This window comes from Colias eurytheme, chromosome 5, assembly GCF_061535395.1.
Source record: "Colias eurytheme isolate Ceu_HAF_F1 chromosome 5, ilColEury1 Martin Lab GWU primary, whole genome shotgun sequence".
Classification (NCBI taxonomy): Eukaryota; Metazoa; Arthropoda; class Insecta; order Lepidoptera; family Pieridae; genus Colias; species Colias eurytheme.
In genome coordinates, this window is record NC_142984.1 from 3,255,197 (window position 1) to 3,280,087 (window position 24,891).

The 24,891-nt window shown below is 33.1% G+C and overlaps 2 protein-coding genes across 2 annotated transcripts in view; one reads left to right on the forward strand and one right to left on the reverse strand.

Annotated features, from left to right (window-relative positions):
* The window catches only part of LOC149908358 (NADP-dependent malic enzyme-like), a 31,489-nt gene extending 20,773 nt beyond the window's left edge, over positions 1-10,716 (reverse strand). Inside the window, exons 1-2 of the mRNA XM_090101823.1 lie at positions 10,512-10,716; positions 8,586-8,796 (exon numbers count right to left, since the gene is read on the reverse strand). Coding sequence (XP_089957949.1) covers positions 8,586-8,796; positions 10,512-10,600 — 300 coding nt within the window. The 5' untranslated portion in view covers positions 10,601-10,716. The remainder of the gene's footprint in view (positions 1-8,585; positions 8,797-10,511) is intronic.
* A 9,819-nt stretch (positions 10,717-20,535) lies between these two features.
* Positions 20,536-23,595, forward strand: eIF2Balpha (eukaryotic translation initiation factor 2B subunit alpha). Its single transcript, XM_090102260.1, has 7 exons — positions 20,536-20,712; positions 20,803-20,904; positions 21,291-21,430; positions 21,795-21,911; positions 22,352-22,464; positions 22,739-22,883; positions 23,301-23,595. The coding sequence occupies exons 1-7, from the start codon at positions 20,700-20,702 to the stop codon at positions 23,577-23,579; spliced, it is 909 nt and encodes a 302-aa protein (XP_089958386.1). The 5' UTR covers positions 20,536-20,699; the 3' UTR covers positions 23,580-23,595.
* Positions 23,596-24,891: the final 1,296 nt, after the last annotated feature.

Here is a 24,891-nt window from a genome sequence, read left to right on the forward strand (position 1 = left end):
AAAAAATTGTAATCAATTTTTTCTACAGCAGGGCGACGAATGTATTTTCGCATAGCAACGGAGGGGAACTCGCGGGGGGTCAAGTGACGCGGGCCACGTACCATTAACATGCTTAGTTTGTGGTACCGAGCGCGAAAGAAAGTCATCGTGTTTTTGTTTTGTTACTATGTAAACTAACGTAATTTAATACTTAGGTACAATATATTCTATAACGGTGCGCTCAAACTGTTAATCTACATTTAATTTAGATTATTATTTGAAATACTAAGTAATGTAGAATTTAAATCACATTCATTCATGTTTTCCTCAGATTTTCGATTTCCTCCGATTTTAAGATTTTCTTATCAGTGTTCAATTTTAATTTAGTTAAATTTTATAAGAGACAATTAAGAACATTCAAAAATAAAGTGTCACGTATTTTTTTAAACGACGAATGACGAAAAACGACGTAATCGCGGACGAAGTCGCGGGCAACAGCTAGTAATTGAATAAATCTATTCGAGAGGTAGTTATTAGACTAATTATCTCGCAATTGAAAAATCGGCCCTTAGAAGAATAATTTTAGCACATTATGCCAACAAAATTACCCGTGAGTCATGAGCCGCCAAGCAGTCAGGCACGGAGTACACATCTCTTCTAGGTGTTAGTTGCCACCAGTCATGTACCATATTAAATTCTGCACTTCACTGTACCCCACTACACAATTTCCCAAGGCACCACTATATTATTATATTTTCCACTTGACAGTACTTACACAAATTCTAAATTTTGTATTTCACAATTTTCCTTGCATTTACGTTCGTGAATTGCTTTTAAATTTATACTTTACTGGGGAAAATGTGCTTTTCTTTTACGACTGTTCTTGAGTATTGGAAAACTACTTGAGGGAATGTTAATATTTTAGAAGAGTTTATAGGTCAATGCAAGTCGATCTATTCTAATGCACTCTAAGAAATAGTGTACAAAGTAATCATAAAAAGTAAAATAACCATTTAGTTTATTAAAATTAACATTGATCACAAGTAAAAATAGAAAATGTACCTACTGTTTATACCACAGTTTATATATACGTTCATTTTCTTACAGCGGTAAGGAAATACGTCCTAATTCGAACCCGAATTTCCCTTTCAAATTTTCGTGACGTTAAAATGAATGGCGGGATTAGACCGCCATTTATCATCTAATTTTTACTTCAAACAAAATAATTTATATTTTATTTTTCTTGAACATTTTCTACGCTAGTATGTATCAATAAAAAAGATTATATTTCTTTCTCGTTAATTATTTCCCTGTATAAATATTCAAATTGTCTATTTTAAAATGTTTTTCTTATAATAATTTTAATGAATAGTTTACCTATTATTATACGTGATCATAAAAGTTTCAATAAGGAAGTTAGAACTAGAGGTCCGCGCCACGCCGGCGTGCCGCCGCCGAGAGACCCCGGCGCGCCGCCGCCGCCGCCGGGTCACAGAAAAATTGGCGCCGAGTTCAAATTTTGCGCGCGAACCATGTGTCACGCACGCGTTGTTGTCTACAACACGGCAACGTCGCATCGATATAGTAGACAATGTCTACTATATCGATGTACTATATCGATATATCGATTGTCCCACCTCAAAGGAAAGCCTCAATGAGAGTCGAAACAAACTTGTGTCTGAAGTCGAGTCTTCTTTCCAAGAAGTCTCGGATTGGGGCGAACTTAATCTTGTCGAGTTCAATCCCCTAAAGACACAGGTTTGCGCGTTCACCGCTAAAAAGACCCCATTTGTCGTAGAACATCGGTTTAAAAGTACTCCCCTTAGTATATCGGAATCCTCGGAGTTGAAATCTCGAGTGACGTTCACATCCGCAGTCATTTGGAAGCGAAGGCTAAATTAGCCTCGAAAAAACTTGGTGTGCTCAGTAGATCGAGACAAGCCGGCCCACCGACTTCAGCTGTACAAGGCTCAGGTGCGACCGCATATGGAGTACTGTTCTCATCTCTGGGCTGGAGCCCCACAGGCCACAGTATCAACTCCTTCCTCTTGACCGCATCCAACATCGAGCAGCTCGAATTGTCGATGACCGTAGGCTTTCCGATAGGCTCGATCCACTGTCAGTGCGAAGAGACGTTGCGTCTCTCTGTATACTGTACAGAATCTACTATGGGGAGTGCTCTGAGGAATTGTTCCACCTTTTACCAGCCGCACAGTTCCATCACTGGACCACACGCCGTAAAAACCAGTTCCATCCGCACCATCGCATGGATGTTTGGCGCTCTACCACTGTCCGCTTCACCCGCAACTTCCTTCCGCGTACGGTGAAACTATGGAACGATTTGCCACCTGCGGTGTTCCCGAACAACTACGACATTGGGGCCTTCAAGAAAAGAGCTTATTTGTCCATAAAAGGCCGGCAAAGCACTTGTAACACTAGAAGTGTTACAGGTGTTTATGGGCGGTGGTGACCACTTAACATCAGGTGGCCCACCTGCTCCTTTGCTTGCTCTGACATAACATTGCCAATAAAATTATTGGCAATGTTTATAATAATTATCATGTTCATCACTAAATAGTTAAGCTACTTGATTTTAATAAAAATATTTTTTTTATTAAACTTAAAGAGAGATTTTTCTACTGCCCGCCCACCCCCTAATAACTTTAAAAATAACTAGCCCACGCCGACGACGCCGCGCCGCGCCGGGTACCGCACCCGGCGCGCCGCCGCTGGGTTTTTGGACTGCGGCGCGGACCTCTAGTTAGAACAAACACCAAGCGAACCTTGAGTAGAAAATGAATAGTGATATTAATTACCGTTATTTAAATAAGAGCACATTAGAAAATTATCTATTAATCAAATATATAAAAACCAATTCCGCTTCGTTACAATAAACTGCATTAACCTATAAAAAGAAAAATATCATAATAAAAATAGCACTGATTAGATTATGTCCGGATTTTTAGTTTAAATAACACCCTATCTCTTTTATTATCGTTTTATTTCAGTAAGATTATAGTTATAAATTTCACCAATAATTTTTCAATCAGCAAAGGACCACGTAAAGAATTATCACACAAATCCCTAGACCCGTCGAACCACAAACAAAGGCTTAACACACACTAATATTACGTTAACACTTTAATATATAACACGTATATGGTAACCATGGTAACCGAAATCAGCTATAATTCGCACATATTGAACACACGAAGGCTTTCAACCGATATCGTGCGATAAGCCAATAAAATTTATCTGTTTTATTACCGTAAACACAACAATATCCGCCGAGGCTTTAATATTACAGCCAATTTATGATCCTATTGTGTTATTAATAATTATAATCCCGCTTATCTCTAGCGGAGCTTACAGGCTGATGAATTATTAATTACATAAATAGATTAATAAATTCGTTGTCAAAATTAGAAAACGAACGCTGGGTATTTAATAAGTTACGCATAAATAAATTAGTATCTAACCTGATTATAATATTGATTTGATAAACATTAACAATATAACTTACATGCTACAGAACATGGATGCTCGTTTAGAATATTAATAAGATTTTTCCTTTAATACCTGTAATTTAAAAACGAACCCCAATTTATATGCTTTACTTCGCTAAAAATGGCTGTTAAGTTGTATGTCACATTATGTTAGATTCTTTGAATAGAGTAACGATAAAAGATTTACGCATTTCAATTTGTGTGAACAGAGCAAGTGTGTCACAAAAGAAACTATTTCTTTTTTATTCGAGTTTTCCCCTCACAGTGGCTATTTGTTACTGGAATTACATTCCGATGTTTCATTCGAATTTATCAATCAGGTTGTATCCGTTCTATTGTCTTTGTTCACTTCAACAAAGGAACGGTGAAATTTTATTGGCATTGACTATCCAAAACAGTGTTTTATTAAAGGTTTTCTTTCTGACTGAAAACCAAGATAAAATACTTAAGTTTGAAATATCAATTTATGTTATACCGAACTTATGTTTTTATACTATTTTGTTCCAACAACATTCTGCTTGTAGATAGGTTTTTTGTTTTGAGTAAAACTATTGTATAATTAAATATCTGAAGCCTATAGCAAATATTTTTACACAGATAACATTATCACGTGTTAAGTGCTAATTGAGTACCTACACCTACACACGAACAACACCTAAAATCTACATGGTACGAAATCTAAATGTTACATATTTTATTTATCACTAGCGGTCCGCCCCGGCTTCGCCCGTGGTACATAATATTTACGTTTTCTCTACATAAGAACCATCCTCGTAGTTCAAGGAATATAATAAAAAAAGAATAATTTATCGAAATCGGTTCAGCCGTTCTCGAGTTATGCGCTTACCAACACATTTTGCGATTCATTTTTATATATAAGAAGATGATGATTTTAAATATAAACCAAAAGTATGAAACAATCTTATTGATAACGTTCCCGATCAAGATTTTATATTATACCATCAGATTTCAGTATATTTCTGATTCAGAGATTAAAAACCGATACGTCATTTAGTCCGGGCAGCTACAAGTGTTGATAACATTTTGTTAGTATACGAAATGATGCGGAAAATCCAAAAAATGCAACGTAATATTAATTAACCAAATCTAATGCTGACAATATCATAAAATCGATGAGTTTCTGTTTGTTTGTAAGCGCTAATATCAGGAACTTTTCTTTATATAATGTACTGAAGCAATATTCGTAAACTAGATTCTTGTTTTTAAATAAGATAACTAATTCTTACAACTCCTTTATGTAAAGCATAACATATTATTATATTTCCTGTGTATATCCTTATACAGATATCTAATAAATAAACCCAAAACAACACACGTAGACTGTAGAGGAAGGAAAATATTCTTATTAGTTTAGACTTCAGAATTTTCATAGGACTCACTAAGCGATGATTCATTGCCGTAATAGACCGGGAGATACTGACACAAAATTTCGAGTCATTTGTAACAGGATGGCGGTTCTACAGGGGTCTTAGTACGCAATGACAAAAAGAAAAACGATGGCGTGAACGCTGGTACCGGCGGCTTAGTCGCGTGGGCGTTAGTCGAACTCGTCGGAAAATAGCGAAAGTCAAACGATTTGTAACAGTATGGCACTTATTTTTCCTGTAAGTTTGAGGATCAACAAATATAAATACAAAATTTCAAAGAGCTATGTGTTGGAAATCTTCACTTATATAAATTAATAATAAATTAAGTTTTCAAGTATGACAGCACTTTTTCCCCCTACTAGAAGTATGGCAAATATAATAATGGTCACATTTTATCAAATACTCTCCAAAAATCCAAATGCAATACTGGTACAAAAAGTTTGGCGAAATAAAAATTTTTTGCAGATTTTCGGCGGTATGGCGACCATTTGGAATCGTCCGAAAAGTATGGCATGGCGATTTTCGTAAATGGCTGCACGACGATAGTTACCTGTGCAAAAGTTAGCCTGGTACAAATGGTTGTATGATTGTTTTATTTAAATCAACACATTCGCGTCGGTATGGCGGGCTGTAAGTCACACCGGAAAAGTATGGCATGACACTACCGCCTACTACTTTTTTATGGGCTATCGGCAAATTCTAAAATTTTTGTGTTACAAATCGTTTGACTTTCGCTATTTTTCCGACGAGTTCGACAAACGCCCACGCGACTAAGCCACCGGCACCAGCGTTCACACCATCATTTTTCTTTTTGTCATTGCGTACTAAGACCCCTGTAGAACCGCCATCCTTGTTACAAATGACTCGAAATTTTGTGTCAGTATCTCCCGGTCTATAATATGAAAATGTTACTATGAAAAATATACCTATATCACGTTATACGAATTTTGACATATTTATACTGCAAAATGATTAACCATTAGAAACATTATTCACCAGGACTATATCTTAATCTTAATCCTATTTTATAGGCGAAAGTTTGTAAGGATGTATGGATGTATGGATGTATGGATGTTTGTTACTCTTTCACGTAAAAACTACTGAACCGATTACAATGAAATTTAGCACACATATAGAGGGTAACTTGGATTAACACATAGGATAGGTTTTATCCCGGAAATCCCACGGTAACGGGAACTATGCGGGTTTTCCTTTGAAAACGCGGGCGAAGCCGCGGGCGGAAATCTAGTTCTAATATTCTAATATATATTATAAAGGCGAAAGTTTGTAAGGATGTATGGATGTATGGATGTTTGTTACTCTTTCACGTAAAATCTACTGAACCGATTACAATGAAATTTAGCACACATATAGAGGGTAACTTGGATTAACACATAGGATAGTTTTTATCCCGGAAATCCCACGGGAACGGGAACTATGCGGGTTTTCCTTTGCAAACGCGGGCGAAGCCGCGGGCGGAAATCTAGTAAATTATAAATTACAAAATGCGCGTCTTTTAAAAAAAATTGTTTTTTCCCGCTCCGTTCGCCCTTTATCCAGAGGTGAGTGGAAAGATTATTAAAGGGGTGACAGACGTACGAGTAAGTACGCGAACTTGTGGCTCGACGACCTTTTTCGCTCGTGTGTCACCCCAAGTACGCGTACTTAAAAACCGTCGAGTAAGTTCGTTGACGATCCAACATGTTTGAAATTTTACTCGTAGCCCGCCTTCGCTCGCACGTCTGTCACCGCCGCGAGCCGCGAGCCTAGCCTGTCTAGCTATAATAGGTGTTACTAAGTGCAAAAGTTCAATTAATTTCGTCTTCTTCTTTTAGTTTTATGAAAATAATTTAATATAATTAATATGAATGAATATAATATAATTGAATATTGGCGAAGGTATCTTTGAATCACGCCAAGGAAGTTTCACTCCTGACGCGTGGGCTCGGCGCACACGCTCTTTTTTTGTAAAGTACCCTCAAAATATAATAGTAAAAACGAAAATATATCCTTCAATTTTTGAACATTTATTTTTAACCGACTTCAAAAAAAAGGAGGAGGTTATCAATTCGGCCGGTATGTTTTTTGTTAGAATGCTATTTACTTAAAAATAAGTGCTGGTTATTAAATTAAAAATGTCTATATTTAATTCCTGAATAACATAAGATTCCCTCTGTTGATGACATAGAGACATTCGATATCGGTGACACGCGAGAAGCTACTGACCAAGCTCTACGTGTGTCACCGACGTCGAGCCGAGTAAGTACGCGAACTTTAAAACCGCGATTTTAAAGTTTGTACGTCTATCAGCCCTTTTAGCGTAATGTGTGCCAATTTTCATTCAATTTGGTTAATTCTATCTATTTATGCGTGAGAACCAAATTTTCACACTTTTTAATGTAAGTATAGTGGCTAGAGAGGTATACTGATCGATAATAAGTGACCATAACAAAAATGATTAGCTATTAAGTATAGGTATGTAGAACAAATCAATTTGTAACAAATAATTGCAATAGATATCGTTACAAATCATGTAAGTTACGTCACACTGAACAAAACATGATGTTTCACTCTGTAAAGCAAATAATATCCTCTTCAGTCAATGATAAACAATATTTATTTCCCTATTAAGTAATAACATACGATTTAGACACATCCTTGCTAGTATATTATACTAGAAATATGTTATATACCTTTATGATATGTTTTTCTTCATAAAACCTCATATTCTTTATTACGGGATAAACCCGGTACTAAGCTGAGGGCTAAGCTAAGAGCTCTACATTTTCGTATTCGTTAGAATATTATTTGCTTGGAAAATGCTATGTGAAAATATCATTTTGAATTTGTATCCCTTAAAAAATAAAATTTGACATAATTTTCTCTATACTATTTAAAACTATGATAATTAGTTACCTACAAGGAAACCACCTTTTCCAGTAATATGCGGCAAAGCTATGAAACATCATACAATAGCTCCCTGTGTCGATATTCAAATTATAATCTTAAGATTCCCTTGCTTTTGTTTAAAATAAAGGGGTCTGGATGACTTTCCCTTGAAATTTCAATCCAGCTGGTTCATACATTTACAAAGGGTGCGTAAGGTATAGTCGACTAGACTTATCGATTATATAGAGAACTGGGGTTACCGTGGGGAAGTCATGTCTGTTCGTATACATATAAGGTTATGTTTAACATGATTTAGCAAAACAATAATAATTATAAACGGTACAACGTCAGCATATTAGTTTTTACGTCCGCATTTCATGTCTATTTATAGGATATTTGTTATTTATAGTTATATTTAGCGTCTCTACATTTACCTAAGTGATTAATGTTTACATAATATTTCATCATTTATAAATGACAGAGAAATAATTTAATATACTTTTTAATAATATTATGGAAATCTTAAAAATATTAGAGTAAATTAAACTTCGTCAACTAAGTCAAACACGTGAACTTTGACATCGCGAGTTCAAACTTCAGAAAGGCAAACATTTGCATGAATAGTAAGCGCTGAAAGCGTGGAAATCTATTACTATTGTACTGCGTCTAACGTAGAGTTATTACAATAATGCACCATAGTTACATATAACATAAGTCATCATACACAATAATATGTAACACTTCCCTATTGTATCGTAAAATGCAACCATGACCTAGCCGTATTATTGTCATACATAGATTCACCGGCTGTCCACTGACGTACCTTGTTGAGTCCAGGGTGCTTCAGGCGGTCGAGGCCCGACAAACGGCTGTTGGACTGCGAGTCCCCGCATCCCCACACTCCAAGACGATCGCGATCCATTTCGTACGTATTTTTCCCTCCACTAACAGCGAGCGACTGCTTGCTAGCTATGAATGGTGCGACGTTTTTGTCGCGCGGCGCGGGGGGCGCTGGACTCATCGTGGTTTCACTCCTGGGAAAATAGGAAAATTTTTCAGCGCGAGCGTAGATATGAACCGCGCGATGCGGTTTCTGCCGATTGATAATAGATGGCGCACGGTCATTCAACTCGCTATCTATTTGCATATCGTTTCGTGGTTCTTTTTTGTTTCTAGTGCATTGACCTAATTGATAAATAAATAATAATTAAATGACTATTTCTATTTTTTTTATAATTCAATGCAACTCTACTGTATGAATGTTACATAAAGCATACCTTATCTACTATACCTTATTACAAAACATATTTACTAAAAATTATAATTTTGTCTTAAAAACCAGAGTACATAGATAGATAGATAGATTTTTTTTGTTTTGGTATGTACGTTTCGAAAAAGTCTACTATACTGTGAGCATACAATACAACGAATAAATTCCTACCTATTTGCAAATATCGAGAATACACACTCTCCCTCTTGTTTGCAAGGGCACTTCATTTAAAAACTGGAAAAAGAACGCAATTCAAGTTTCCAAGAATTAAACACATTATCACAAGAATAATACATACTTTAATTAATTAATTTTCATGAAATTTGGTATAGAGATATTTTGATACCCGAGAAAGGACATAGGCTACTTTTTATCCCGGGAAAATGACGCAATCCCGGAAATCCCACGGGAACGGGAATTATGCGGGTTTTTCTTTGACTGCGCGGGCGAAGCCGCGGGCGGAAACCTAGTAACGTTACTAGGTATACTAATTGTAAAATACTTGATGAAGGTTTAGACTGCATAATTATTAACTTTATATTCAGAAATTCATATCTAATAAATTGTTAATAAAATATGTACATAATTTAATGTTGTTAAAGTATTCTTTTCTTAACGATAAAAATCATATTAATTAATTAGTTATCAATTCGCGAATATAACTATTTAACGTTTATATAATAAATATATACTTGTGAAGTCCCATGCAAAATGATAAGATGACCTTTGTACACGCTATTATACAATGATAGGAAGAAAACCATCTCAACCTCACATAACTACGACCCTGGCGATAATATATTTATTTTTAAAACATACAAAACGTACGCAATCTAAAAAAAATACATATCCATATAAAAAGTAATAATAACGTAACTAGGTACCTAGTTAAGTTACGCACTATTCATATTGTAAGTAATAAATAATTACACATAAAATTACCAAATAGTTCCGTTCTTGAATGAAACTCCGTTTAATAACCGCGTTAAACCTTAAAAAAAACTTTATTATCAATACTATTATTGGATATTTTTTTTATTTCATCTTCCGTTTTTTATTTTTATGGAATCAAGCTTTGCTTAGACATTTTACCTTTAGCCTTGGCTTTGATTTGATTTTCTTAAATACATAAACAAAATTAATGCGATGTTTTTTACCACATAAGTGCTGTTGGAATATTCCTTCCTTCCGATTCCGATTATTTTTTGCGTAAAATGATAATTTTGCGTTTAACGTAATTTAAATTTCTAGATATTTTATTCTTAACATACTATATTGTATTATTGATAACTTGTATTCTCATACATATTTAAAAAACATGTTTATGTTTTCGTAACTTTTAAATAACACAAGCAACCTTGACAATAATCGTTTACCGTACGACTGAAAATGCTCAATTTGTAGATTACATTGAAAGCCACAAAGGAACTCTATTAAAGATATTAAGGAATAAAAGGCTAAATAATAAACATCGCTCACCGCTTCTTCCCAAAAACCCCAGGCGCGCCATTCAATTGATTTGTGTCAAATTGTCCGTTAGACTTCACTTTGCGCGAAAGGAATTCCATTTTAACAAGGAGATCTTATATCACAGGGTGATTTATTAGATTATTAGATTGAACTTTAAAAAGTTTATAAAAAAATATATTAAATTATAAATATAAATAGCGGAGCGCCATGTAGAGCGGTTCGCTCTCTTGGTGACGACTGGAAAAGTTTCCGGGGATAATCTCGTTAAATACCTCCTCTCTCTTATCAGCGGCTCGGACCACAACAAACTATCGACATTTACCATCATAACCTCTACCCCTAGCCTGAGCGACGCTGTGTTCAATACGTGCTATGTAAATATCTAAATACAAGTAATGTATGGATTTTATAAATATTTTATTTGTCTCTTGTTCCTACGTATATCTACGTGTAGGTATATTATGTTTAGTCTATGTGAGGCTTTAGGTTGTCTGTCCATATCAGGACTTCGATACCGATATTCGAAAGATCATATTGTATTGAGTGCAGGCCAGTCGCTATCCTAACAGAGGTCTGAGATCTGTAAATAAATAATGTAAAAATCATTTACAATGAAATATAACTACTTACATATATAAAAAATAAATTTTAAAACTATAGTGGTTCCTATTATTAAAAATAAAACGGGTGATATCTCCGACCACACCAACTATAGACCCATCTCGCTCGCTACCATTATAGCTAAAATCTTGGATAGAGCTCGGAAAAACACTAAAATTTCATGACGCATAATTTGTTTTCGCGATTCAGCCAGGGCTGTTTACGAAAACAGCTATTTTAAGCCTAAAGCAGACCGTTAAATATTACACCTCGAAAAATACTCCGGTGTACGCTTGCTTTCTCGATCTTTCTAAAGCTTTTGATATAGAATTCTTATGACCTCTTATGGGAGAAGATGGAGAGAGCGGGCGTGCAACGTGAGCTTCTTCTTACTATGCAGTTCTGGTATGAGAGCCTAGTGAACAGCGTCAAATGGGGGAACAAGCTATCTGAGCCGTGTAAGCTGCAGTGTGGTGTCAAGACAGGGTGGACTGACCTCCCCAAAGCTCTTCAATTTGTATGTGAATGAGCTGATTACGGAGCTAAGCAGTAAACCAGTAGGTTGTTGGATAGATGGTGTTAGTGTAAATAATATCAGCTATGCCGACGATATGGTGTTACTGGGTCCCTCTGCTGGTTCTATACGGGAGCTGCTACATTGTTGCGAGAGATATGCGGCTGGGCATGGACTCATATACAATGTGGCTAAATGTGAATACCAGGTATTCAATACCTCATATTTAAAGCTCCTCGTAAATGTGTCAAATACGAACCCGTAATTACCCTATGGGAAAATACTAAAAAGGGTGTCGCAATTTAAATATCTCGGGCACTATGTTACAGGGGACCAACAAGATCGGATTGACATTGAGCGAGAACGTAGAGCGCTGGCAGCGCGCTGTAAGCCTGTAACATGCTTGCTCACAGATTTGCTCGCTGTAGTGACTAGTGAGGAGGCTAAAATATCTTTATTTAAGGCGTATTGCCAAACTCTCTACACGGGCAGTCTGTGGTGCAACTATACAGAAGCTCTTAGGGCTATTAGAGTGCAATATAATAATGGATTTAGAATGCTGTTGCGTCTGCCGCGATATTGCTCAGCTTCGAATATGTTCGCTCAAGCGCAAACTGACAGCTTTCCCGCGTTGCTAAGAAAAAAGACTGCATCATTGCTAAAAAGACTTCGTGGCAACAGCAACAGCATCCTGAAAATGTTGTGCGATAAGGTAGATTCGCCAATATTAGAACATTTCCGTAAAATTCTAATAAATCTTTAGTAGTATTGTGTTTTTTAATTTTTTTATGTTCTTGATTAATGTTAACGAATAAATATTTTTATGTACTGAAAATTAATATAATTCATAATTAACTATCATATTGACTAGAATAAAATTATGTATTCTTACTAACATAGGTATAAGGCCAGTTGCAGAGCTTCACCGACCATCAGTGCGTACGTCAGTCGCGCTTGTCATATGTATGGAAATTCATAAAACCGTTCATAGCTATACTCTGTCCATTATATTATTTGCTTTTTGACAGCTTCACGCCTATGTCTAATTGTATTGTCTATGTTAAAATGTCATACAAATAATTATCGTACTTCATGGACAGGTCCCGCCCACTTAGTGATGCCTACACAGAATTATTCAATGATGGGTCGATAGATTAAAATAATCGATAGAAATACTCTGTAAAATATATCCGATACAGAAAAACTCTTCTATTATGTTATATAATTTAAACGTAAAGACAACCAAATTGTAAGATAGAAACCAATAAATAATAAAATATTAGTTTAGTTTAGTTTTAAACTTTTAACATACAATGCATAGATATGTGGTCTTATTATTACATATCTTATTAGTACGTTTACGTTGTAATTTTATTTACGTACCTGATTCGATTAATGATAATATTTGGAATTTATAATTGAAATGGTATCACAATCGATAATCTTTTGAACATCACTTCTGGTATCACCCGTCGAGCTGTCAAAAAGCAATTCTTATAGTGGACAGACTATAGACCGACCATACGCACGCGTATTGCACGCCTCATAAGCGAAGCGTTGAGGTGGGTACTACTGTCGCTTCGCGCAAAACATCTGATTTTTCAAACTTAAAATGTCTTTATGTATCATACATTGCACTTGTAAGATAATACATACACACACATATTAAGAAAAAACACTATTTTTAACGTTCATGATATTTTTGATGTCATTTTTGTTATTTAAACTAGTTAAAAAACAGTTTAAAAAAGTTCTGTCTTGGACGTCCGTGTGTCTGTATGTGCGGATCCTTTTTCTTGTTAACACGATAGCGACCGAAATACTTAACTAATCGAGTCTTTTTTTTTCTCTTACGCTTGAGTATGCTCAGGAATAGAACCCTTTCATTTTTCAGGGTCTGATTCGATGTGGTTTAATTGTTATTAAATAAACAAAAATAATAATTAATAAATATTTATTAAAAAAAATTATGAGGCGTGCACTTTTGGATTTTCCAAATTATTTCCATATATATAAGACAAGCGCGACTGACGTACGCACTGATGGTCGGTGAAGCTCTGCAACCGGCCTAAGAATATTGTTACTAACAAGTGGACCAATGATGTTACAATAAATAAATGAATTATTATTATTATATTATTATTATAAGTACTCATATTATGTATACCAATAATTCCCTTTAATTCCACGCCAACTGCAACTTGCAAGATAGACAAACTCTTCAAACTCAATCAATAGCAATCTCAAGAATGATAGTCAATAAAAAATACTCGCATAATGAAAACAAATTGTGGCTATTATTAAACTTTATTCGTTTATCAAATGGGATGATATGACGAGGGTAATAAAACGCCATGTCGCCATATAACATGATAACGAAGTCCCATCATAGTAACCAACGTAAGTAATCAAAATTATTAATAATATAAAAGAAAATAGTTTTTGCTAGGTTTTTACGAATTAACTTCGGAGTAGGTAACAAATTAAGATATTTTTCTTCGCGCGAACCAGGTAAGCTCAAAACAATATTTTTTTATTGTGAATAGGGAAGTGCTTGACCACAATCTCGCCTGATGTTAAGCTGAGAGGTGGTCTAAGATGGTAGGTACGCAAAAAATAAAGTATGGAGTCAAAATAAGATACTTATACGTATATCTTCTAAAACTATCCTTTAATTATTATAATATACGAGCTATAAATATATGTAGTAGTAAACTACCAACCAGTAAATTAAAATTTGAATATACCTCTAGAAAACAAGTTCTAACCCATAGCTTTGTATGTAAACACATAATATGCTATCATTAGGCGTATCAGTCGAAATGTTTTTATGTTATAATGTTTTAAAAACATAAAAGGTCAGCGATAAGTGCCCCCCATAGAATGTTAGCTTACATAACCGATAGCGTTAATGCAAAAACGTTGTGACCGTCATGTACACTGAAATACGCAAAAAACATGTTTGTATAACATTCTTAATTCTCAAATAATACTAATCTAATCTGAGAATACATGTGACAAGTAATTAAGGTTGTTTTTTTAAGTTTTCTATCATAAATGATAGTCGAATGATATATTTTTCCTTGTATTTTTATTTCAAAATCAAAAATAGGCGTGATATGTAGTTGAGTTTTTTTTCTCAAGTTTCAAACAATTCACAAAATAATCAGTATATATATTAAAAAATTAATTACGTGGACAATTTCTTACCAATGTTAGAAAATCAAGTCTTAAAAAAGCGAATAGGTACCTTATTTACACAAAATTGTTCTACTGTACCTACTGGAAAGACAAAAGGTCGCTCGCTAAAGACAAATGATGAAACATTTAATATATATTGCTAACTCTTGAAATAAAATATGCTAATTATAACGCGGTATTTTTAGAAATAATTTACTTTTAATAACTTTCAATTATATTTATTCTTCATTGTTTACAGTTAGGAAATACAAGAATGAAAACAAAAATAAAAGAAAAGGTATGTACACTATACAGTGGGCGGCCTTATGGCTATAAGCCAATCATTTTGATTCGTTATCATGATATTGTAATTACTTAAACGTGCATGGCTATCTCGTGCCACATATACGATTAAGGGCATGCATATATTGTACTATGTAGGTAATATAAACATAGTAGTAATATCAATCATGACATGTTATTGATAAATCATACTGCACGCGAGTGTTAAATTTCTACACATTTTTCTTTCACTGGTTTACAATTTACAAAAGTGTGCACAAAGAATATAAATTCTGTCGTACTTAGTATTGTCTCTTTAATGCTAACCGTATGTACTATGCCTAAATTGACCTAAATAATAAATATATACCTAGATAGGTACAAAAATATTAATCAAACTGCAGCTGGAGCCCGGAACTTAAACAATAAGTTACATATCCGCTCTTTTTAATTGCAATTTGTACCGCCTAACTAACCTTTATAAGACTGTATATAGCCTTAACACTGTCCTCAATCGACCAATGTATAATGTTACCATTAAATAAATAAAAATTGACGCACATACTTCCGATATGAACAGGTGTCAGGAAATAGTATTGCATTCCAACTAGAGAACTTGTTTTATTTAGCTCTACATTTATCTTCAGGCACTAAATACTAGATAATAAATTATATAAAATCAAATTATAAAAGAATTAAAAGTATTGCTTAAACGGAAAAATGCAAATGCTTATAAAGCAGTATTATTAATTGATTAAAAAAATAACGATGCAAATAAAAATAATTAGTAATATTGACGGAAAAATTCTTAAAATAAAAAATTACGTTGCCTACCTTCGGTATAGTTTTTTTTAACACAACATAATATATTGAAAAGCACTATTACACACAATCCCACTCCTGCATTCGGTATACTTCGTATTAAATCACTATCAGTAAGTACATTAGTGTAATAAAATTTGTAATAAAAACTTAGTTGTAAAAAATATATGGCTCCAATCACTAACTCCTTATTTTTATCAAAAAAATATACTAATGTGTATAGTGTATACAGTATACCCTTTGTATACTTACATTTATATAGGTACATAATATACTAAAATAATAATATAAAGTGATAAAGTTTGAGTTTTGTTAATAATGAAAATTATTTCACTAAAAAAAGCTTTTCAAGTGACATACTTTGAATGATTTTTTCAGACCAACAGAAAGCAGAGCGAGCGTAGAGCCTATTTCTCGGTTACTCGTATTTATCGTGTTGTCTGTATGCGATTAATTGATGATGCACATAATAACGATACTTCGTTATTGAAGGGAGACAGAGGTGAAATGAAATAAAAAATAATCATTTTGCTAATACTCTTTAGTTCTATCTATATATTCTATCTATATATAGGTATAAAACTCAAAGGTGACTGATATAGTGATATATCAACGCACAGCCCAAACCACTGGACGTATCGGGCTGAAATTTGGCATGCAGGTAGATGTTAGGACGTAGGCATCCGCTAAGAAAGGATTTTCCCGAAATTCTTGCGGGAACGGGGAAAAACGGGGATGCACGTACAAAGTCGTGGGCGGAAGCTAGTTTTACAATAAATATCGTAAAATATTGAAGCTAGATTATATATGGGGAATTTTGTATTGGAAAATAATAATCTTACAAGAGTCCCTTAATGGCTATACTTAGCTGGATTAAGGGACCGTTTTGAGTTTAAGACAATAGTTGAATCCAGTAGTAGACAGTAGTAGATTGTAATTTGTAAGTACACATTTATTCTTAACTATATATACTTTAATAGAAAGTAGGTACTAAAGTGAACACTTTATAGTACCGTCGTTTATGATAAGGTATCTATTCTATACATATAATAAATCTGTAGAAGGGTCAATTCTGTACATTGAAAATATTGAAAAAATAAATAGCAGGGGGTGTTACTGGATCGACACCAAACCCAAATATGTGATTAAAAAAATTTTTGTCTGTCTGTCTGTCTGTATGTGAAGACATCACGTGAAAACTAACGGTTCGATTTCGATGAAACTTGGTATAATTATACCTTATTATCCTGGGCGTAAAATAGGATACTTTTTATCGTGGAAAAATACGTAGAAAAAAAATTACTTAATCTTAATTTTCAGTTTTATCCATAGATGTTGTTCTGTAACCGCGAACACACGTTGCGTATTATTATAGGCCTAGCCGTATTTGGGTCCAATAGATATTTATAAGATGTCATCGTCAGAGTTACTCAAAATGGAGAAATAAACCATCCACGCGAAGACTGACATCCGCGCGGACGGAGTCGCGGGCGGAAGCTAGTAGGTAATAATATTATAATACTATACATACAGGCTATAGCTAAGCAATTATATTTAAATGAGACACCCGATACGCCTATGGACGCCTTTAACAACTGAGGTTTTCCTTTACACCAGCACTCCGTCAAAATGATGTAAATCGACAATTTTGCAAGTTACTATAATCATTTTGATGTGGCGTCACAGCTAAATTATTGTGTTGCGAAATTCATACTGTATGCTGTTGCAATTGTGAGCAAGATAGAGAAATAACACGTGAAATTATACTACTATAAAATGACCAAAATGTCATACAAACATGTTTCATTTTATAAGATTGATAAATTACACGAAAATTTCACTAAAAAGAGGATAATAAATTCTAGATTCAATAACACATTTTTTTTACTTAATCTCACTCAAATACTATATGTATAGGTATTTAGGTACCTAATATCTATTATATATAACAGAGATAACAGAGGTAACACAAAAAATCTATTGGTTAATTAAAATAAATTTTAAATTACACTAATCACTTTTTTTTTTCATAGGAACGCGAACGTGAAACAATATGAATTTATTGTAAGCATTTTACCTATTTTGATTTAATTATTTCTAGGGATTAAAAAATGACTCATATCAAGAAAATCCTTGGAGACATTACAAAGATGAATAACAAGTATTTTAATTTGCTGACAAATGGGATGTCGGATTAAATTCATACTAAAACATTTACTGACAATCTATCACGGCTAAGTCAGGGTCGTCACGCCTAACTACGGCCGTGTTCTTATTTAACCGGTGCACAATTTGTTAGTCAACTTTTTTAATAACAGGTGATTTTTTATGAAGACTAATTGACTTTTTGCTAGGTTTTTTAATTTTTTTTAGACACTGTGTTTGAGTGGCAATTTTGAATTTGACGATAACACCGTGGAAAATCATGTTGTACCTATATTATAAAGTTGTTATGTTAGTTTTTAATTTTTTCAGCAGTCGGTTTAAAGAATCTTCAACTTCAATGATATTTTGTTTTCGTTAATATCATTTTTTTATTCCGAAAAAATTAAATCCTTTTTTTGGTATTTCCTATCTACTCATATCTGATAATCTGAATCAGTCAACATTTTGAAAAATTAGGAACAAGGCACAATTATTATTACTAGCAACTTCAGTAGGTTATTCCGATGCATTTTCATTGAGCGATTTCATTAAAATTATTGCCATTTATTTTAAATTATTTTGGCGGTATGTAACAATCTCAAGCCTTAATTACGTAAAGATCTTACTTTCGCTCAACATGAGTGTTTAATGACTGTATGTCAGTTGTTTCTCGTTATCTACGATTTCACGGTAGAAACATTACATCTTCATTACATATTCACGTATCATTGCTTACAAGTTAGTATCTCGTTAATGCAAGCAAATGGTTTTGTACTGTCAAGTCTATCGATTGTCTGTCGGCTTGAATTTCGATATTTGAGGAAGTTGTGTACATTACAGGTTTGGTACCTGCAAGTTTTGTTTTACAGAATTAATTTGATAAAAACGGACTGTGGATTTTTGGATGTTTTTAACGTATAACGAGTTTTTTTTTGCAAGATACACTAACACAGAAGTTTTTCAGTTATTGAAAACTATAAGAAGGTAGGTTATTGTTTAGAATTGATATTCATACGAAAAAACGAAATTGTAGTAAGTAAGTTGTGCTTACCTTACCTACTCCGCCTCCGTTTTTAAGGGCGAAAAAATAAACACCTACCATAAATTGGCATTGGATGCTTCTTTTTATTCGATTATAAAACACGCGAAGCCGTGTTCTATAACAATATTTTTATAGACAACAAATTATTATTTTCAGTATCGAATGTCAAGACCCTCAAAATATCTATAGCGATGAGGGTAGTTGTTACTTATTATTGATTTATATCGCCGACCTTGTTCTATTTAATTTAACATGTTTTTTCTATTGTAGATTCGATAAACAATTATTGAAAGAACATGTTTTGATACATTAGTTTAATTTGTATGTTTAGAACATCTACAAGAAAGATCTCATCATTTCATTTGCTATACGCCATACGGATGGATGTGTCATATCAAGTGCATCATTTTATATTATTTATGTCAGACGAACGATCAACATCGATCGTCGACGTATAAAGATATTTTTTAGGTTTATTGTTATAATAAAAAATGTATGCAGGTATGTAATATAAGGTAAGTACATATCATTACACCTATGCAGTAATATAATTCTCGTGCAAAATCATCCATTACCTTATTGTATTAAAAAAATAGACTTGCAATATTGCATTGTATTATAATTTAATGTTTATTTTATTGTAAGTAGGTAACTAACTACTAATAATAGTAATAAAAAACTTACTGCCATTTTCTCTTATCGTTCAGTTTGAGAGACGCTGAATTTCCCATTATTAATATCGCCTTATTTGTCTACACTTATTACAAAAATCACGCTTACAAAACTATAAAGATACGATGGATACGTCTAAGCCATTCAAACACCGTTGTTACTGTAATCGTAGTACACCGGCGGTAAATCTACATTCGTTGGCCATGACTTTCCCTGTTTCAGTAATAATTTAGATTTTTTTCTTGTTTTTTTATACATAATATTATAATTGTTTTATTAACAATAAGAATTTTTAAATATTCACTTATAGTTCTTTTTTTAAATGTCCCTCTCAAACTGTTGTTATGCTCCGAGGTTGTTAATATACAAACGGGCCCGAAGATAAAAAATAATAATATGGATGCAGCACGGATAAAGCTATTAATTTTGAACTATCTAAATGAATTGATTTGGAATACAACTCATATGCACATGATAATAATCGGAGATTTTGAAACCATAATCCAAATAAACTATCACAATATAATGTATTTATTTATTTCTTGGTTTAAATTTGGGTATAATAATGATAATAAAATATATTTAAATTAAATAATCTTCTTTAGTATATTTTTAGTAAACAGTTTATATTACACTCTCTAATATTTGCTGTATTAAATAAAATAAGAATATCTATAGTAACATTTTAGTATTTTTGCGTAATACAGAATGGAATAATTCTAAAATGTCAAATTGACATTTGAGTTTTGACATTTTAGCAAATGATTTAAATTTTATTGACGTGTGTTCATTTTGTACAGTAAACCTATAGGTTATTAGCTTTATTGCAATTTAAAGACTTTATTTATACTTTGTATAAATGAAAAATATGCTCAGATTATAAGTTATTAAAAAATCATACTAAGAACGCGGCTTCTGTAAGAAGCAATCAAAAGTCAATATGAGGAAAGAAGGTATGCTGCAAGCTTTTTATTACGGTTCATTCATATTCAGGGTATTAAAAACATTCAAACAAGACTTACTGTACTATTTTCTGGTTTCAGAGGTACGAGATATCTTTCTGAAAATTCTGAGAGAAGAAGAGGATGTATCTGTCGGAGTTGCGGCTATTAAAACCTTATTAACAGTCATTGAAAATAATAAAGGTATGTTTTACTATAAACAATGAAATAATCTATAATTAAAGTTATTTTTGTCATTATACATTTATTTCATGAATTGTATCATAAAGTTAAGCCAATATTTTATTCTTATAAGCATGTTTTTAGTCACAATAATATGTTTGTACATATAAAATAAAGTTATTATGCAATAATAGTTATAATAGAGTAATCCAGGTTTACCCACACTTACACATCAATACACACACTCTCAATACACTCTCAAGTGACTTGATCACTGAAATTCCCTAAGCCTTATCTGTAAAACTTTTAACTGCATTTAATATGGAATGAAAAAGGTATTGCAAAGGAACAATATAACTTAAATTTCCTCAGTGTTAATCCTCAAGCACTAATTATAACTTTTCCAGTGGCCACAGTGAGAGAGTTGGACTTGAATCTCCAATTAGCAGTGGACGCAATGCGACACTGTGATCAGCCAGTGGCCGCTATTTCTTCTGGTTGTGAACTCTTCATGAGGTTTATTACGTTTGCCAAGTTAGATGTTAAGGTTGGTAATGCTGATACTATTTTATGTATCAATTTTATATAATTATATAGCTTAAACACATAAAACTGAAAGAATTAATAAATTTGATCAGGCGGGTCGCAAGTGGCCGTGTTGGTCAGGCATCTGCCCCTGATTGGAGTGAAAGGATGCGGGTTCGAGCCCACCTTGTGATCGAATTTTTTCTATTCTTTATAAATTTATAAACATATACCTAGTTTCTCCATCATACATGTTAAACTTTGTTTATAGTTTGATAATATAGTCATGAATATATTATACAAGTTATGCTCATGCTATAAGTGTGAAGTTGCCATACTACTATCCTTGCATTCAATAATCATTAGAAATGCTTATTTGATTTCAGTCATTTGAAGAATGTGAACAGATAATGTTGCAGCGAGGGAGGGTGTTCCTCGACACACTGTTACAAGCCAGAGGGAAGGTCGCCAAACAGGCATTGCCTTTTATTAGTGATGGATGTGTAAGCTGTATAAAGATTTAATACTAACATAATTACAAACATATTTATTCAACTAAACTCCTTGTAGAAAAAATTTTGAAATGTTGAAATACTATAATATTTAACATTAGATGAATTCAAGTGCATGTGATTTAAAAATAAATTCTCAAGTACTCATTGTTAATTTCATGTTGTTAATAAAAAAGAACCATTTTTTAAAGTGTTTTCTATTAGTGGTTAATATGAAACAGAAGAAATAATTTTGATGAAAATCATTTATTGATTATAGAGCAACATAAAGATAGGTTATATTTTAGCACAGGTATATTTTGTGGTATAATTTCGGTGTATAAATATCATAATCTTGGTAATTCTTAAGTATTTTTGGGGTGCTAATTTATAAATAAAATTTGTCAATGTTTGTTATTTCAAGAAATTTATATACTCAATTTTTATTACAGAAAATTTTAACACACTCAAGATCTAGGGTGGTATTAGCTGCAATGCTCGAAGCAGTGAAAGCAAATAAAAGATTTCAAGTGTTTGTAACATCTTCTTGTCCTGATAATAGTGGGTAGGTACAATCTTTTCGTTCATTTCGTTTCACAAATCATAATTAATTTCTTAGTCATTTTCAATTTTCTGTGATAAGTTTATTAAAATTAAACATTCAACCAAATTATTCTTCTACATTGAGCCATATACTGAATATTCAATTTGATATTATATTTTGACATACCTTTAAAACTACTTTTTCTAAGAATGTTGGATTATATATTATTTATAGATATAGATATTTATAGATATACTGATACCACAATTTTTTTTAAATACCATTTATTTTTTAGGGAAAGAATGCATAAAGAACTAGTAGCGGCGGGTATAGAAGCAACCCTTATTTTGGACTCTGCTGTTGGTTATATTATGGAACAAATTGATATTGTCATGATTGGTGCGGAGGGAGTTACCGAGAGTGGCGGCATTATTAATAAGGTATTACTATCTCTTTTGTGTTGTATGTCTAGATTTTTGAAAAACAATTTTTTATAATCATGAAGACAGTATGTCAAAGAAAAAAGATATAATTGCTCTTTTTTGCTCTTCTGTTTTACTGACGCGAAAAAAATCGCATAAGATTTAACCTTCAGTTATGAAAGTCATTTGAGATCTTCTCAGTTGTATTTTTATTTATGTTTGGCAGTGTGACTTCCGCTGCATCTTTTTTAGACCAGAAATTGGCTAATAAATAATTATGCCTACTCTAATATGCATATTGAAAAACTGTTCAAAACTGAAAAGATTTTTTCGTCTTACGCCTGGCCAAACTGGCAAAAATTTTCAAACAGAAAGAAATACAACTACGAAATATGTGAGAAATTCTAAATAAACAATAAAACAAATTCCTTTCAGATCGGGACATACTGCTTGGCGATGTCAGCGCTAGAACTCAAGAAACCAGTATACGTACTTACAGAAAGTTTCAAATTCTCTAGAATATATCCACTGAACCAGCAAGACCTGCCCAATGAATTTAAATATCTCTCAAGTGTGATAAAATCTGGAAATTTATCAAAACAACATCCTTTAGTAGATTATACTCCACCTGCATATATTACATTACTGTTCACTGATCTGGGAATCCTTACGCCATCAGCTGTTAGTGACGAACTTATTAAACTGTATTTGTAAATAATAAAATAATTGTATATTATATCTGGTATTTTATTTAATGAGAGCATCGCCGCATAACTATGGATTCATTTAATACAGGAAGTATTAAATTTTAAAAGTGTTCTATTCATATAAGAATTTAATTATATTAAAGCCGCAGTTCCGGTATGTTTCACTTGTCAATTATATTAGTTCCGTGACTGCTATCGGTCAATTAAGGAAAGCTGGCATGTTCACAGTACTCACACTTATGCAATTTCACTTACAGTATGTTCAAAAATAAATGCGACTCTAGTTTCATTTTAGACTTGAATTGTAAAATGGTGCGTTGTAGATAAATAACTACTATATGCAAATATAATTATGAAAGCTATCATAATTTACATGTAAAATTATAATTTAAAAGTAAATCAATTGATGAACTTAATTATTTATTCTAATAATAATCAATTGCATAAAAGTATTAATAATCATTCAATTATCAAATAATAATTAAATTTCAGGTAAAATAAAACATACAACAATACAATCATAAAAACAATACAAATAACACGTGTACGCTCTCTCCCAACACACCAATGATTCCGGTTAGGTTTTCATCCGGATCCACGAAGAACACGAGCCGGAGAAACGCTTGGGATAGTTAGCCATCTGTGGCATCCTCAGGAAGTACATCTATATCATCACGGGAATATCATAATGTGGGTCCGGATCAGGAGTCTACTTTGGCGCATGAACCCAGCGCGTTTGTTGGTTACAAAGGTAGTATAAAAACACGAGGAGGTAGTAAATTAAAAAGTATTGTCTCATACAAAGTAAAAATGGACCAGAAATTCTTACTCATGAATGATAATGTCCCTTCGCATACGACATGACAGGGAACGGCTGCTCTTCGAGACCAAAATATTCAGGTTTTAGACTGGCTTGCATATTCGCTCGTCTTTTAATTCTATTGAATATGCTTATAGATCAGTCAGAATCGACATTGAAAATCGAGAATTTAACAATAATTCCAAAAGTTTTCAAACTTCGGTCAAGTGAATGGTACATTGGGACGACAATAAATCTCATTTTGCAACCTTGTCCGCAGTCCGGAACATTGTTAAAATTGCAATTAAATTATTTTTTTGCTGTATGGTCGTGAAAAAAATTCCAAAAGTTCTGCAAACTTGGGGAAGTTTTCGATATAATATTTCATATCACGTATTAAATTTGCAATCAATCTAAGTGTACGGAACATTGTTAAAATTGCAATTAAATTATTTTTTGCTGTATGGTCGTGCAAAAAAATTCCAAAAGTTCTGCAAACTTAACACAGATATCGGAAATA

Excerpts from the sequence above, each read along its gene's own strand:
- eIF2Balpha (XM_090102260.1), top strand. Across the intron at positions 21,912-22,351 it reads CTTTTATTAGTGATGGATGT|AAAATTTTAACACACTCAAG; the intron begins GTAAGCTGTATA and ends TTTTTATTACAG. Across the intron at positions 22,884-23,300 it reads GTGGCGGCATTATTAATAAG|ATCGGGACATACTGCTTGGC; the intron begins GTATTACTATCT and ends AATTCCTTTCAG.